General features: G+C 38.7%; 1 protein-coding gene across 2 annotated transcripts in view; it reads right to left on the bottom strand.

The window, feature by feature from the left end:
• Msr1 (macrophage scavenger receptor 1) overlaps window positions 1-18494 on the bottom strand; it is a 105311-nt gene that overhangs the window by 74489 nt on the left and 12328 nt on the right. For both annotated transcript variants that reach the window (XM_017800974.2, XM_017800975.2), the window contains exons 2-5: window positions 12452-12557; window positions 9332-9445; window positions 2169-2569; window positions 492-678 (exon numbers count right to left, since the gene is read on the bottom strand). In XM_017800974.2, coding sequence (XP_017656463.1) covers window positions 492-678; window positions 2169-2569; window positions 9332-9445; window positions 12452-12557 — 808 coding nt within the window. The remainder of the gene's footprint in view (window positions 1-491; window positions 679-2168; window positions 2570-9331; window positions 9446-12451; window positions 12558-18494) is intronic.

The following is an 18494-nucleotide window of genomic DNA, read 5'->3' as shown; positions in this document are numbered from 1 at the left end:
ATATAGTTGGGTAAGAAATAAGAGAGAATTTGAAGGCTTGAAAAACAACAAGTTTAACTTATGGTCTTGTAGAGAGTTTGTAATGATAGAAAACTGATATTGGCCCTCTGTACATGGGGAATATTTTCAACAATAAAAAATTCAGATGCTAAGAAATATTTCCTGCTTAAAACTTCCTTTCTTTGCTATGACTTTTTTGAGACAGGCTCTCACTATGTAGCTTAGTTTGGCCTCATACTTGTGTCCTCCTGACTCAGCTTCCAAAAGGCTGAAGTAACAGATATAAGTCTCAATGCCTGGTTTTGCCCCTCTCTTTAAGGCACATGTGACCTTGCCATGTCTTGATCTCATATTAACCTTTCTTCTGTGCATTTGCAGTAACTAAATTCTCAAAAAGTATTTATCCCAAATGAGGAGGTTTCAGACACAAAATGTCTATATAAAGCTGAACTTTGACGTTTGTTTTCAGGAAGTATGTCAAGATTTTTTACCTTGAATTAAAGTGATATTTCTCAATGTCTGTGATTGCTCCCAGTCTTTCAGTCTGAGGTCGTTAGTGATGTTATTCAGTATTTTCACTTCCTTTTTTATTTCCTGTTCCACACGCACTTGCTCTTCTCTCATAGACTGAATTTCTGCTGATGCTTTGTGTACACTTTCCTCTATTTTACTGGTTTCCTATGAAACACAATGAGCACACACGACTTTTGTTACACACATAGTTAGAAAATATTTAAGTTCATGTTGTCTTGGTTCGGTATTTCAGTATTTGGAGAATACTAAAGGATAATAATATGGAAATTAGAACACTTAATCTTTAGCTGTGAAGCATTTCTTCCTCTGACTGCATGGTGGATTCAGGCTCCTAGACCAAACAAACAATAGTGGGAAATATATCTACAAAATTCTTCTGTTCCCAAAAAGAAAGACGTCAACATTCTAAGAAAAGGAAAAAAAAAACAAAAAACTTACCATGGGGTTTTTAATTTATCTGAAGTGACAGTTCTTTACAGTGTGTTTAGGGTAAGACACATTCCAGTTTTAGGAATTTGCTAAATTTACATAAGAAATTGTTTTACAGTAAGAACTAAAGTTCAATTCAATAATCAGTGAAAATGTCATGAAGTTGAAGTATAGATTTTCATATTCAATACAATGGCCAAGTTGCAGATTGGCAATTCTACTCTCAGTTTCACCGCCTCTGCTTTTGGTTTCCTTGATTCATGCTGCCAATTAGAAGTGCAATGACTATGTAGATCTTAAACTCCCAATTCTCGTCTCTAACCCCCCAATGTTGAGATCATAGGAATATAATACCATGTGTGCCCAGTGTGAGTAATTATTCATATGCATGCTATGCACATAAGAGAATATGTTTGCAAGAGAGAAGACCATCCTCTTTCTCTTTCACTTAATATTTGGTCTATCTTGATTACATACTATGCTGGAGTTACTCACAAAGGCCTTTTTCTTAAAAACGTATTTTCTGATTTGGCCATTCCTTTAATTTACTTATTGCCTCACTGGAATAAAGATTCCAAGAGAGTACTAACTCAGCAGGGAGTGCTTTCTTGGCATGTGAGACCCCGAGTATGGCCTTCTGAGCACTTTGGTTCCCCCCACATAGTGACTAACAACTGTTTGTAACTCCAGTTCTAGGGGATCCTCCACCTTCTTCTGGCCTCCATAGACACTGCATGACATGGGTGCACTTACGCACATGTAGGCAATAACACTCATACACATAAAATGAAAATAAATAAAAATCAAAAAGTTCAATTTTGTAAGATATCCAAATAAATAACATTTCTATTATTTTGATAATGAAAAAATATTGAATCGGTTATAAAATTCACAAATACAGAGTTCCATCCCTCTGCACCTGCTAAGGTAATCTGATTGTTTTAGACAGTCTAGCAAAGCACTATGATAGTATTAATAAAATTAAGAGAGTTTAGAGCCAATGAAAAATAATTTCTGTTTTGTAAAAGGTCTAGAGACAGCATCAGGTAAATCCATTGGAACCGCTTACTAAGATTGTCAGAGGAGTCAGGGTGGATAGGGTAATATAGAAACAGGGTTTGCAACTTTTACATTCTTGGATTACTTAATGAAATCCTTTGTGGATTTAGTTCCAAAATATGACTGTGAATCACAGCAACTCTTACCTCTTGATGCTTAACCATAGACTCAAGAACTTTGCTGTTCAGTGTCTCTGTATAGAGCTGCAAATCAAGCAGTGTAGTATTCAGACGTAATAAGGATTTGGAGATTTCATCTATTGCATTTCCATGTTCCTGGACTGATGAATTCAAGAAACTGAGTTGCAGAAGAACATCATTAAATCTTTGGTCGAATGTCATACTGAAATTCTGGAAGCACTCCGAGTTTATGAGATTGCCTTTTGCTTCTGAAATGTACTGGAGCCTCTCCTCGATGCCATTCATGTGTTTCATGACAACTTCTCTAAATCCCATTTCAGCTTCACTGGTGGTGTTGTTTTCTCCCATCAGACTTTGAGATATATCACTTGTATTAATTGAACCAACTTCCCACTTCAGAAACCGAGCTGCATATTTAAATAAAGATAAATCAAGTCATGGTCTGGATCCTTAACTGCACACACTAATCCTTTTTATGGCAGTGCATTCCATTCTATTGAAATATATTGAATATAAGCCTTAATCATGATTATTTTAAGTATACATTATATGGATTGCACTTGGTAGTTTACTAAGAAGCTGACAGGTTCATTTTCCCATTTTGTGTAATATTTTATCCAGGATAGACCATTCTTTGTGAATTGATGCTTATAAGTCTTCTTGGACACTGAGTTTTCGTTGTCAAATAGAGAAAACTCTACATCCTGAAATGTATTGTACCCACTCTGTGGACTACTGTTAGAAGAAAATGAGATCATGTTCACCAGCTGTTCTGAGATTAGCATGTGGAAAGTCCTTTTTGTTAAGATGGCAATGACTACAACAATGTACAGGGAAGTGTAAGAACAGTGTCATCCACTCTAGAGACAGGTAGTTGGTTCATCTTTTGTGACTTATCACTGAAGCTATCAAAAAATGGTCACCCTAATACAAGTAGGAATCATAGTAAATTAGTAAAATGCATTTGTTCTCTTTAATAGTACTGGGCATGGTGGCACACACCTTTAATCCCAGTACTCAGGAGGCAGAGGCAGGTGGATCTCTGTGAGATATAGACTAGCCTGATGTATATAGTGAGTCCTGACCAGCTGTGGCTACAGGGAGATACTGTCTCAAAAACATAGAACAGAAAATGCCATTTTCATTAGCATATTTTCTTATTCTTTTAATTTTTAAGAATTATAATTTTTGTTTTATATGTATGTGTGTATTGCTTGCATGTGGGTAGGTGCACACATATCATGCAATACCTGTAGAGGTCAAAAGAGGGTTTCAGTTACCCTGGAACTGGAGTTACAGACTGTTGGTTGTTAGCTGCCATATCGTCCTTTGCAGGAACAATTAGTACTCTTAACAGCTGAGCAATCTCTCCAACCCCATCATTAGTGTATTCTTACCTATTGTAAAGTGTTTAGTTATAGCAGAAAATTTAGAAAATATGGGTAATAAGGAAAATTAATTTACCATGTATTTTACTACTCAGTTGAACATTTTGCTGAATATTTATCAAATCATAGCCTCTGTTTTCATCATAATATGACCAATATATATTTAAATATGTGCGTGTGTGTGTGTATGTTTGATTTTGAAACAGACCCTCATCATGTAGCCCAGATTGGCCTTGAAGTTGCTCTATAGTCCTGGCAGACCTCAAACTCCTGACCCTCCTACCTCTGCCTCTCCAGTGTTGGGATTACAGAGTCTGAATATTAAATTTTAATTTAGCTATTCATAAACAATTTTAATATTCTTTAATAATTTTTAATGCAATGATTGATGATTGCATTCTATTTTATATATGAATATGCCAGACTTTTTACCAATTCCTTACATTAAGTTTGTTTTTGTTTTCAGTAATATGATCAATATTTTGATGAGTAATCTTGTGATGAATTAAATGTTGAGAAAAAGTTCTATTAAATGGACCATACTGAGCTGCTGATATATATTTCCAAATGGGCATATGTTCTCTAAATGAGATAAATATCCTTTCAAAATGATCTACAATGACATGCTCTATAGTTTATGAAAAAAAAGAAAAATCACAACATTGACCTTGAAGATAAGAGTAACACAATTATAATTATACATGGAGAAATAACAACACAAATCTATTATCACTTATCAAGTATGAGTGTTTTGCCTGTGTGTATGCATGTGCACAATGTGTGTGCAGTATCTGCAGAGGACAGATGATCATGTTGGAACCCTAGAACTGGAATTGCAGATAGTTGTATGCAACTGTGTGGGTTCTGGAAATCAAACCTGGGCCCTCTGCAAGAACAGTAAGTGATCTTAACTGCTGAGTGATCTCTCCAACCCCCACATGCGTACATTATATTGCATTCATACATCCTTCTGCATTAATGCATCATTTATATTCTTATCAGCCCAATGCATAAGATTTTTCACACAAGACATTATCAAGCACTAATACTGCATCATATTTTTATTGCATTATAGCTGAATGTGTTGATTATCTTTATAAAACTTACATGGTAGTTATACTAATTTTAATAGATTTTTCATAATTAAGTAACATAATACCCACTTATTAATATCCCTAACTCATTGTTTACCTTGTCATATAAATAATGACATTGAGTGTCATAATCATTCCATTTAAAAAATGTGTCATATTGTCCCTGCTTGCATTTCTGTGATCTTAGCTTATTTAATTTATAAGGTATGGGCAACAACACTTTGATTTTATCTACAACATGAGACCATATAGATTGAAAATTTATCAATAAACTAGACATAAACATGTATCATAAAAATATATAAAATCTCATCATATTTAATAAACTCAGAAAGGGAAAAAAGCTGTCATGTAATCATCAACTGAAAGTTTTATGTACTGAGCACCTGTGATGTGAAGCATCACTGAATAGCTCCAATTAAAAGCCTGACCAGGAATGGATAGTGACTTTAATTTTTATTCATTTCTTTATTTAATTTTATGTGTATGAATGTCTTGCCTACATGCATGTAAGTGCAGTGCATCTGTGTCATGCAATGCCCATGAGGCCAGAAGAGGGCTTCAGATCCCCTGCAACAGGAGCTACAGAAAGTTGTTAGCAGCCATTTGGATGCTGGGAACCAAACCCATGTCCCATGCAAGAGCAGCAGTGGTCTCAACCTCTAAGCCATCTCTCCAGCCAATGAATTTTGTCTTTCACAATTTTTTTAATGTTTGAAATTGCCCCATGATGATTATTGCTTCTTTTGGGAAGCAGCAGTTATTACTCTAAGATTGTAGTGGAACTGCCAGTGTTAACAATTATGTCTCTGTCCTAAATAAGCTGTGACATTGGAGAAGTTACTTAATCTGTTCATGATTCTTTTGCCATCTGTGTAAATGGAATAATAATATTAATCAAATGAAATATATGAAAAGTACATAGACCACTTCCTAGGACATAATAAGTACTTTTGATAAACATCAGGATTTGTATTATTATTTTGTGTTGACATGTCATCTCCCTTTACATTCCCAATAGTGATTAATTATGGTGGCTTAATATTATCCAATATAAAAATATTCTGGAGTTAGATATTTCTATGATCATAGCAACTCCATTTTACTAAGCCAGTGCTCTAGTTGTTTGATCATATAACTTCACCTTGAAAACAAGCTTGCCATATATGTATATACAAAGTCTTGTATTCAATCATCACCAATAACTCGTAATCAACATATTAACAAAATAAGTAAATAAGCAAATTAAATCATTTTTTAAAAAATAAAGATGAACTCTTTATAATACAGCTAGGTAAAAATGAAATTTGCAGACAAGTGTACCTATCACCACTTATCAGAGAAACTTTTTTTGAAAAAGGTGATGTCTAGTGCAATGTTCCACAACTGATCAAATGCAAAGAATAAATATCTGTGAGGTGCCAGCCGTAAGTGACACATTTACAATGCAGCCTCTATACCTGAGGGTCAGGGAACACTGCAGAAGAAGGATCAGAAATGTGATATCTAACAGAAAATAAAGAACGTCAGATGTTATAGTTTCAAAAGTTCACTTCTTTCATTTTTCCAGGAGGGACAGCATCCTGTGACCTCTCAGTTTCTATACTGAAAGAAAACAAGCTTTCGTGTCAGACACAGAGACGTAGACAGAGGGTGATATTTGCTTCAACAGATCATGTTTAAACTTTCATGTTAATAACGTTTTCTCCTAGCCAAAATTTATATTATTTTAAGAGACTATTACTTTTATTAAGAGCAATTTACAGACACATTTCTAGATCATTTCTTACTGCTCTGGTCTGGCACTAAGCTATTCTCTGTCAGCGATGCTGCGGCTTCTTCATGGCTTATGGAGTTAACCATGCAAATAAGGTAACATCTTTCTACATATGAGTTTCTATAATTAGAATAGCTTTTACGCTCAGCATAGTACTTTGGTCATCAATTAGTACATTCTAAAACAGTTTTTATAATTCTGCATTTGTAATCAATCTTTTGATATGGAGCCTGTAATACATTTTAGTTCCTTTTTGAAAAATATTCTGATTCAGCACTCAGTTATAAATGAATTAATAATTGCTTATGATAGGTTCAATGAGTTCTGCTTCAATTCTGGTGAATTTTGTACTGAAATAAATTTCTAAGATTGGAACATTTACAGAATCAATAAAAATATTATTTTAAAATTTGGAACATTTACTTCTATCAATCTTAGTAGCGCCTAATGTAATTTTAGGAAACACAAAACTCCAAATCAATCATTATCAACTCTAGGCCAAATACTTGACTTAAGAATATTTTCTAATAACCCAGGAACTTTGAACTTGATTAGAGAACAGATTACTTTCCTGACTTCTTTGTGCCTCAAGGGCCAGCCTATCAGAGCCTACCATCCTTTAGGTTGCCTTTGTAGTTTTGGGGTTTACATAAGAGACTCCAGTGGGTGAACTTGTACTGAAGGAAAAATGCTTGACTGGATAATACTCAGCATATATGACAGAGTGCATGAGGTCCAGTGGGGGTAGTATGTGAGGACCTGGATGGGGGAGGGGTCTAAATTGAATTAAGAGCTACTATATGAAATGCACAAAAACTCAATAAAATATTAAAAATTTTAAGAGAGATTAAATTTATCTAAATTCTAACTGTACTATATCTAATAATCCCAAGCAAGGATGCATATTTCAGGTCCATATTTCAGACCATAGATGAGCATATGTGCATGGACAAATGCCAATGCCCTTCATCGTGAGGACTCTGCTGATAGCAAAAACATCTGTTCCCTTTATGAATGACTGTCTCTTGCTTACTGGATGGTTTTTGTTTTCATCTTTTTTAATGGACAAAACAGCTAATATTTTCTTGGATAATGTTATGACAATTCTATTTTCTGGCCATTTATATTTTATTATAAAAACCCAATTATACTAGGAGAGAGTAGACAAAGGAGGTTAGGGTAGAAATCATAGGTAGAACTCCTGCTCCATTACTGCGGAGTTGCAGCTTTCTGTTGTGGATAATGAAGATAATTATAGTGTCTGCTGAAGGGAAATTGTAAAGATGTATTAAGATAATATGTTGAAAGTTTATAGCTCAGTGCTTGGGCATAGTAGATGATGTAAAATGATAAAATGATAAGATACTTTTACAATTGTTGATTACATTATCCTTTCTTATTGACTGGAATTTTGAATCTGTTTTGAGATACTAACCTTAGATTTCCCCTTAACAAACAAAAGTTGGTGTTGCATTACGAATATCTTTGTGTTAGGTAGGTTAGTGTGCACATAAAAACGATATTTTTCCAAGCCTTTCTCTTGATGAAGGATATGGTAAATATTTTTCTTAGTCAAAGAGATGAGGGAAAGAAAGCACAAATGAATTTGAATGTCAATTTAAAGCCATCAAATCTAGTCTGGAGATGTAGCTCAGTTGGTAGAGTACTTGCCTAGCATGTGTGAAGCCCTGGGTTGAATCCCCAGTACTGCATGAACTAGATGTGATGCCAGCCCTTGATCTCAGCTGTGAGAGGTGGTGGTAAAATGATAAGAAGTTCAAGATCATTCTTAGCTATATAGCATATTGGGGGCCAGCCTGGAAATGTGATACCCTTACCAAAATAAAATCTATTAAATCCATCAAAAATACTATCCCCAGTTCAAGTCAGACTTCCCAGGGTTATATATTCCTCATATGGAACCCAAGTAATATGATATTTTGGCTTAGTTTCAGAAAATAGTATTATGTTAAAATAATAGTTCACAAAACACATATTGACAAACTACGGACCATTATTTTATAATAGGAATATTACTGTCTACTTTCAGTACTTAGAAGATTTTGTGAACACTAGGCATACTTGTAGGACAGGTGTGTCAGTATAAATGATCCTGCTTGTTTGCACACTGCCGTCAGCAATTACTCTTAGGTATGTTGTGATCCATTGCTACAGGACTTAGGAGGATAATATACTTTAAAAATTTTAAATTTATTTTTATTTTATGTATGTGAATTTTGCCTCCATGTATGTAAGTGTGCCATATGGATGCAATGCTCATAGAGGACAGAAGAGGGCGTTGGATCCCCTGCCCTGGATCTGAATTATAAAAAGTTGTTAGCCACGATGTGGGTGCTGGAAAACAAACCTGGATCTTCTGCAAGAGTAGCCAATGCCCTTAAATACTGAGCCATTTTTATATCCCCAGGGATAATACATTTTTGTAATAGTTTAAATCTTCACATCTTAACTTTCTTAGGTCAATATTTTATTTTTTTCTTTTGCATTTTATTATTCTAATTAAAGGAAACTCTGTGTACTTAACATTACAGAATATATTATTAATTGAATATGATGGGGCTGGAGAGATGGTTCAGCAGTTAAGAGCATTGGCCATTCTTGCAGAAGACTTGGGTTTAAATACCAGCACCCACATGGCGACTAATAATGTAAGTCCAGTTTTAGGGGATATGACATCCTTTTCTGTCCTCCACAGGCACTGCATGAGATGGGTGCACTTACACACATGCAGGTATAACACACATAAAATAAAAATTAATTAATTGAATTTGATAAATGTGAGGTCTACCTTGTATATGAAGTTCTTTTATGAATCTACCACATAGTGCTGTGGTTTTACTTTTACAGTAAGCAAATGAATTGCAGTTTCAAAATTCTGGAATACTGTACCTGCCACTATTCCAATGATAGGTATGAGAACTGCAAACACAATAAGATAAAGGACAATTAAGGCAGCTTTGAAAGACTTCAGCTTCTCTTGAAGGGCAGAGCCATTCTTAGGATCTGAAAAAGAAGAAAACAAAATGCCAGTTAGATAATAGAAAACGTCATCTTCTCACATGATTAAAAGTTTTATAATTGGGGATCGAGGAGAATCTGTGTGCAAAGTGCTTGCTGCACAAATAAGAGGGTTTGCTTCCAGATCTTCTAGATCTTCAACTGTAACCCTTGCCTTGGCAGGGTGCTGAGAGAAGGATTTTTAGGTTCATTGGCCAGCTAGCCTAGTAGAACCAGCAACCCTCAGTTTCAGTGAAATAAGATAAATAGTAGTAGAGGACGACACTCAATATAGACTTCTGGTCTCCATATGCATGAACAGGTGAGCATATGGAGGCATATACCACACACACACACACACACACACACACACACACACACACACAAAGACACAACCTTATGTAATCTCTGGCTATATTGTTATAATCAAGCCTATCTATAAAAAAGAGACAAACATAACATTCTTCTTAATCCAGCAGGTATAAAATAGAGATAGTTATGGGAAAAATCAACCAAAGTAACGTGAATATTTGACTGAAGGGAACGTAACATTAATAATTATATATACAATCACATATTTTATTTTAGATACTTCACATGAACTGTATCCTGGGCAAAGTAAAATTCATTAAGTAACTAGATAATTGAGATTTTTTTCATATTTTAAACCAGATCACAGAAAAACATTTTAGCAACCATTGTATAAAGCAGATTTTCTTAACTAGTTCCATCAGAATAGCTTTATATTAGATATGTCTTATTACTGAAATATAATACTGAATTTATTTTAAAAGGAATAAAAAAGTGATTTATTTTGACCTAACTTTGGAATGTATTAGTAAAACCCATTCTCTGGATATTTCCAGATGTAACAAGAGTAACCTCTGTCATACATTGTACAGAACAAGAATTTGTATAATGAGATTTTAATTGTAGTGAAAATATGTTGATACAGAAGGAAAGCAGTTGCTTCAAAAGACTTTTTTCTGATAGGTGAATGAAATATTCACTAAAATTTCTTTAATTTTTTTCATTTTATATGGCCATTTCTTTTATTGTTCAAATGAAACGATTTGAAAAAATTCTAAATGACTCACAAAACTGAAGATTATTTATACATTTAGTTAATTACTGTATTTTGGTGGGGGGTGTTCTTGTTAATGTATGTGCATGTGTTGGGGGCTAGGGTGTGCATATGGCTGCTGGGGCCTGTGGAGGTCTCAAGTCAATGCTTGAGTGTCTCCTTGATAACTCTCTACTCTTAGCTTTTGAGACAGTCTATCACTGAACCTGTATCTCATCAATTTAGTTAGATTGGCTCAGGAATTTCCCCCTTTTACCCCCAGTGCTGGGGTCCTGTAACCTTAGAGCCCCTCAGTTTTTTATACATGCTTCATGGAGAGCCAACCTCAGGCCCCACATATGCGTGGTAGTCACTGTACTGAATAATTCATTTCCCCAACCCTTTTTTTTTTTTTAGACAATATTCATGTAGTCCAAGTTGTTCTTGCACTCACAGTACAGACAAGTATTGCCTTGGACTCTTGATTCTCTTGCTTGTACCTCCTAAATGCTGTGATCATAGATACGCATCACCTCACCAGGCTCTGTTCAATTATGCTTTGTGAGAGATTGGAAGGAAGATAAGTGAACAACTTTTTTCATTTTAAAAAATTATCTCGGAGAGTTTTATGCAATGTGTTTTGATCGTACCCCTCCCATTCCAACTCCTTTCAGATCTGCCCTTACCCACCACGCACTTACTTTTGTGCCTTTTTTTTTCATTAGGTCCAATTAATGCTGCCCAACTATCCTTGAATGAACATTTTTAACAAGTAATGTCAAGAAAAGGAAAGGAAAAGAAAAGGAAAAAATAAAAGATTAAGGGGGAAACTAAGAGGAGCAACCACAAGATAAGTAAGATGGGCTTGCCAATGTTTCACTGAAACCTGTGAGTCAATAACTCTTTCCTCTTGTTTAGTATTAGAAGTTCTGTGAATGCTGCACTTTGGAGCTCTCAGAATTGTTTGTTCTTTGCTCTGCTCTCGATACCTCATTCAATTTTCTCAAACACTCATCATTTCTGTCTAACACAGCTCTTATATGATCAATGGAATGTGTGTGTGTGTGTGTGTACATGCAAGCCTTTGCGTGTGTGCATGGGGGGGGGCAGGGCGTAGGCAATTGTGCTTGTGTGTATGTGTGTGGAGGCCAGAGGCTAATGCCAGGTGTTGTTCCTCAATCACTACTCCACCTTAATTTTGATACAGGATCTCTCAATGAACCTGCAATTACAGATTCATCTAGGCTGGCTGGCCAACAAGCCTCCCAGGGATCCTCCCAACTTCCCAACATTGGGATTACTCTGTGTATTGCCACATCTGACTTTCATGTGAGCACTGGGGATCTTAATTCATGCTTGTGAACTCACTGTGATCGTTTACCTTTGTGTATGCTGCTTCCTCTATCTGGAACTTCACTATAATTCCTCCCCACCCACCCCACTCTCTCAGATATAGGAATGCATTCTTCAATGTTTAGCAAAATGATGACCAATTCTGTCCTGTCACCTTAAACAAAGCTGGTTAGACTCAGCTGAAAAGTGCTTCTTTTGTCATAATCTGTTTCATTTCTTGTGAGTGGAACTGTATCTCCCAGAAGATGTGCTAAAGTTATAATTCTAGATAACTATGAAGGTAATCTTAATTGGAAATAGAACATTTTCAGATGTATTTAATTTGATAGACGTCATTTTGTGGGAGGGTGGCTAATCTGCTGATTAAGGATCTTCATACGAAGAGAAAGGAATGCAGAGTTACATAGGGAAGAAAACAATTTGAAGGAAGCAGAGGGTACAGTGATTCAACTACAAGCCAGAACACCAAGAACTATCAAAACCTTCAAAAGATAGGAAGAGACATGGCCTTTAAAGCATATGTGAGAGAAGAAATCTCTCCTGTTTTAAGGCACTCCATCGTACCCTCTGCATTACCCTGTCCCTGTTCTACTTACTGGGAAGAAGCGATGTTGTCATGGAGCGGGCATCGAACTTCACAGATTCTGAGCAGCTGTCAGCATCCTCTACCTCACCAGGACAGACACTCTGCTGCTCCACGCTCTGCCAAACACATGAGAAATACAAGAACTTCATATGAAATGGCTAGGACCCTTTTGCATGGTATTTTAAATAAAGATGTATAAATAGAATTCTATTTTAGCAAGGAAGTGTATAAATAAGAGAACAAGTCATATACAGCAATATATTAAACTTTCTCAAGACTGTAATTGAAATATAAAAAGTCAGATTTATGTGCCTGCAGAGATAGTGCAGTTAGTGCAATGCCAGCTGTCTAAACATGAAACCTGAATTTGGATGACCAGCACTCACCTTAAAGCTGGAAGCGATGCAACCTTAGTGCTCAGAAGCAGAGATAGGAGGATTACTAGAGCTTTATGGTCAGCTAATCTAGCCAATTAGTGAGCTCTGGACTCAGTGGGAGACCCTGTCTCAAAATATGTTAGAGAGAGACAGAGGAAGACATCCAGTGCAAGTGGTCAACTTGCCTCCACATGCAGGTACATACATGGTTATGTGTACTCTCAAGCACATATGTGCATGTAACAAACATACACTTAGACATCCACTACACAAACATAAATTTAAAATATTATTAATTTTTATTTTATGGGTATGCATGTTTGGTCTGCGTGTGTTTGAGGAGGTCAGAAGAGGGCATTGGGTCTCCTAGAACTGATAACTGGCTGTTACCTGCTGTGTGGTTGCAAGGAACCAAACCTGGTTCCTCTATGAGAACAGTCAGTGCTCTTCATTGCTGAGCCATTTCTCCAGCCCAAACAAAACATTTTTTAAATCAGACTTATGGTGAACCTATTCACATATCATTCTCTGTACAAATGTGTACCTGCTTATAGATGTGTAGATTTTTAATATGAGAAGAATTAGCTTTACTTTTCTAACTTAAAAAAAAAATCCATGTGACAGAAAATATCTGGCTGGAAAGAAAAAAAGAGTTTCCCTTAGAACAAATAGTTGTAGACATTCAGAACAAATATTTCCTGTGAAGTTCTGGACTGACTATATTAAATGTGGGAGACAGGCTTGAGCCTAGGGTGAAAGCCTTATTGACAGCCATACAGCAGGCCTGAGGTAACGGTCTGACTGCTGGAGCCACAAGGAATGCCTTCTGACATTTTTCTCCCATTGGCAGATCATGAGACTGATGCCTAGAGCTCACCACTCCCTAATCACCACCCTTGGAAACCTCACCTTTAAATTACTTGCTGTGCTGTGCACCACCCTTGGATACCTCACCTTTAAACTACTTGCTGTGCTGTGATTGGACCACTACCCTTGTATAAGCTTGTGCCTTCCTGCAATAAACCAGATCTGTGTCACTGAACCCGGCCTCCTGTGTCTGAATGCGGCTCCGCTGACAGTCTCCTCACCAGCCCTGGCGTTCAGACTGGACAACTGATAGGAGGAACTAAGAGAGCAGGAGAGTGGCCATAGCCAGAGGAGGGCAGCCACAGCAGGCAACCACAACTGGCACCCAACGTGGGGCATGAAGCCTCCTGCCCCTCGGAGCTGTAACACACTGAGCAGAGCTCCCAAGGCCCCCTTTGCCAGTGATTCTTCTGTGGGTGCTCGCCACTTTTGTTCTCCTGTGCTTCTTCTGGCTCGCAGTCTTCAGTTTGGCGTGTAGTTCCTGTCTTCGCTGATCATCTTCCTGAATGGTTCCTGAGTCCCTTTGGGTAAGTCTTCCAGGGTGAGTGACCTCCGTTATGGGGAATACTCATCCAGCTTCTGCCAGCCCCTGCACTGCTGCACTGGTTTCTCTCCTCAGGAAGAGGCAAATTAGGGTAACAGGAAAGGATGTAATTAAGGTTTTAGATGAAGCACTAGCTCTAGCCCCCTGGTTTACAGATCCTTGTTGCTGGGATCCTGAATAATGATTTTATTCTTGGCCTGGCGTAGAGAAGTGAGGGAGGGATGCCCACAGTCTGGGCTGTTCTACCCCATTGTGGCAGCCATTCTGGCCTCCCTTCAGGGGGTTCCCCCCAAAGCCCCTGAACAGGACAATCCCCTATTTATGGAGATAGATGAGCAAATACAACAACAGGATGCTGGGGATGGCCTGTCCCAGGCATTTCCAGTTAAAACAAAACTGATTCTTGTTCTGATAAAATTATGACTATTAATGATGATATTAAAAATGAGGAATTGGGGTTTGAGAGCTCCCCTGATGAAAAACAGGAAGTCAAGAACGCCTCTGCCCCACCATTACAGGGTGGTGGCTACTTTCCACCATCTTGTATTGGCTTTGATTAAAAACAGGAAGTTAAGGCAGCCTCCGCTCCGCCATTACAGGGTGATGGCTACTTTACGCCATCTTGCACTAGCTTTAAGGAAGTTCCCCCCCAGTCCATCTACCCCTCCCTTCCAGAGGAGGACTGGAAACCCCTCCCAACTAGGCCCCTCTCCTATGATATTATGGGTGAGTTTCTACAGTTTTTCCCAGTTACCGTCAATCAGGGACTACAGAACCCTAATGTCTGGAATCCATATTCTCATGATACCTTAAGGAAGCTGCATAAGGCAGCAGTTAAGGATGGCATTCACTCCCCCTGGTTTGGTCAGTTATTAGATACAATCAGTCATCTGGCCAATACCCCCAATGATTGGCAGAATATCACCCGTGCCTGCTTACAGGGAGGTGATTTTATTTTATGGAAAGCTGCTTACCAAGACGAATGTGAAAAATAGGAAGAGCGCAATAGAAATGCCAACATCCAAAACATTGGAATTGATGCTCTAGTAGGACACGGCAATTTTGAGATCCCCCAAGCTCAGGCACAGGGACCTCCCTGCTACTTTGAGCAAGTACGGCTTTGCATGCTTCATGGTTTTTGAAGTGTGCCGACTCACAGTGATACCAGATTAACTAAATTAATACAAAAGCCAGGCAAGTCTTTCTCTGATTTTGTTGAGAGATGCCAACAAAGTATAAATAGAAAGATCAGTCATCAGGGAGCTGCCAAAGCCTTGCTCAAGGATCTTGTATATGAAGGCTGCTCTACAGAGTGTCACCTTGCCATAGGACCCGTTAGACACAAGGATGTCTCTGAATGGATTCTGGCCTGTCAAGATGTAGAGACTGCTTGGGCCCATGCTGCAGCCCTTGCTGAGGCACTGGCTGCTCATCAGCCTCAGGCAGAGATGGAAAAAGGCAAATCTAGGGCCTGTAGGGGACAGGGCCATTGGTCACGTACCTGTCCTAATAAGATTATGAAAGAGGCCATAAGGAGCCTGGTCCCCCCTTCAAATGCCCAAGATGCCACAAAGGCTTTCATTGGGCAAGAGAATGTGGATCTAAGGTGGATGCAGATGGTAAACCCATACAAAAGCTGCCTTTAAATGGGCAACGGGGCACCTCTCAGCCCCACCCCAAAGAGAGGAAGTAAGGGAATACACCCCCATGTCCAATGGACAATGCCTATTGATTTGCATAAGCCTAGGATGCAACTTTCCCTAGATGGCCATAAGTTTAAAGGCCTAATTGATACAGGGGCTGATATTACTGTAATCAGACAGGAAGAAGCCTTGTCTCATTGGCACCATAAACCTGGACCCCCTATACAAGGTGTTGGGGGCTTACAAAATACTTTACAGGTCCAACGTCCTGTGGTCTGGACTGACCCGGATGGCAATACAGGAGCTATTAAACCACTCCTAGCTGCAGGGCTTCCTCATAAGGGGCCTGTGGGGGAGAGATATCCTCTGCAATATGGAGGTTGTTCTAACTACCAATGACAAAGCCTTTTATGACGACCGTGTTGTAGACCAGCAGTTAGTTAATGCCCTCCACCCTCACCCCCAATTCTAACGGCCACTGCTCCGCTGCCCAAGCTGCTCCCCCCATCAAACTAACATGGGACACTAAAGCTCCCATATGGGTGGAGCAGTGGCCTCTTCCTTCACATAAATTAGCTCATTTGATCTCCTTGGTCCAGAACAGTTAACCTTGGGTCATACTGAGCCCTCACTTAGTCCTCATAATTCTCCCATTTTTGTTATACAAAAGAGATCAGGAAAGTGGAGACTTTTACATGATTTAAGGGCTATTAATGAGCATATGAAGCCTTTAGGGACCCTTCAAATGGGAATGCCTCACCCTACCTCTATTCCCAAAGAGTGTGCAATTATTATTATAGATATTAAGGACTGTTTCTTTTCTATTCCTCTTCATGATGATGATAAGCCCTATTTTTCCTTCTCTATACCTGCCACTAACCATAACCTTCCAGTTCAATGCTATCAATGGACGGTTTTGCCTCAGGGCATGAAAAACAGTCCTACTGTATGCCAATATTATGTGGCCCATGCCTGCAGACCTTTGCTGACTGAGGTTTATATTTTACATTATATGGATGACATTCTTATCACCCATAAGGATCCTAAGATCTTACAAGGAGCTTTTCAAAAACTCAAAAGAAACCTCCAGGCATTAGGTCTTACTCTTGCAGCAGATAAAATACAGTTACATGCCCCTTATACCTTTTGGGGCCACTCTATTCAAGACGTCATCCAGCCCATAGCTCCTGTTCTTACCTTACCAGATGAGATTACACTTTCAGAGGTGCAAACCCTCTGAGGCAATATCAATTGGATATGGGGCTTCTTACCCATGTACACAAAAGAGCTTACACCACTCTTTGGCCACTTGCGGGGTACTGATGTGGTCTCCACCCCCTGCAAGGTCTCTCCAGAGGGACAACATGTTGTCACAATGATCAATTCTCACCTGTCCCAAGCATTTGTAAATAAGATACAGCCAAAGTTGCCCATCCAAGCACTGTTATTCCTACTAAAAACACCGCTTTGGGAGTGCTCTGGAAGACCCAGAGCCCCCTGATATGGGTCCACACTTCACGGAGTCAACTTCACAAGGTCACCCCAGCTATTTAGGCAAGGGCTATGTTAGCCCTTAAACTTGTCCACACCTCCCACCTCTGTATGGCTGCAACCCCGAATCGTTGGTTCTTCCCCTTCCACTTCACATGCTACAGTCATTGTTCTTTGACAACCCTGGCTTCCAAATTCTCCTACTAGTCTATCAGGGGAAATATGATAATCATTATCCTAAACATAAACTCCTTCAAGGAATAAGCCAGCTTCCCCTGTACCTACTTCCCCAGGCATTCCCAAAGTGTAACCCTCTTCCTAAGGCTCCCCTAATCTTTACTGATTCTAGTAAATGCAAATTTGGTTATGTAATTTACCAGGAAGGACAACTCTCCTCACATAAGGTTTTCTCTTTCCAGGGATCTGTACAGCTCGGAGAGATCTCAGCCATGTTGCAGGTCTTTCAGGATCTCCCTACTGCTCCCTATATTTTTTATGACAGTGCTTATGTAGTTCAGACTCTACAACATCTGGCCTTTTCAGCTTTCCAGCCCCATCAAAGGCCCCTTGATTTGTTACTTTCTTCATTACAATTATTACTCGAGCATCTCTCTGCCCCTTGGTATATTCAACACTTGCGGTCTCATACCAATCTCCCGGGACTTCTTGCAGAGGGCAATGCCGCCATTGACAAACTGGTCCTGAGCACTACCCTAGACTTTACCCTAATTCAACAAGCTAGAGACTTACACGCAGGCTTCCACCTTTCTCCCCAAGCTATACATAGGCCCCTCCCTACCTTGCTGATTCAGAGCTGTAAACATTTGGTCAGTGCATGTTCTTTTTGTGTCCCTCTTTTACCTCTGGGACCATTACAACCCTCTGGAACTCTCCCTAGGGACCTTGGCCCCAACAAGATATGGCAACTGGACGTCACTCATTTTTCTCCTTTTGGAAAGATGGCTTCTCGTGCCATAAGGACTGTCAAATATGGCATGGTCCTTATGGGAATTCCTTGGCAAATAAAAACAGATAATGGTCCTTGTTATGTTTCTGCTACCTTCAGCCATTTTTGCTCCGACTGGAATATTAGGCATATAACTGGTATCCCTTACAATCCTCAGGGTCAAG

This window comes from Nannospalax galili, unplaced genomic scaffold (genome assembly GCF_000622305.1).
Source record: "Nannospalax galili isolate Female #2095 unplaced genomic scaffold, S.galili_v1.0 scaffold242, whole genome shotgun sequence".
Lineage (NCBI taxonomy): Eukaryota > Metazoa > Chordata > Mammalia > Rodentia > Spalacidae > Nannospalax > Nannospalax galili.
Note: the sequence above shows the minus strand (reverse complement) of the source record. Positions and strands in the feature narration are given on the sequence as shown.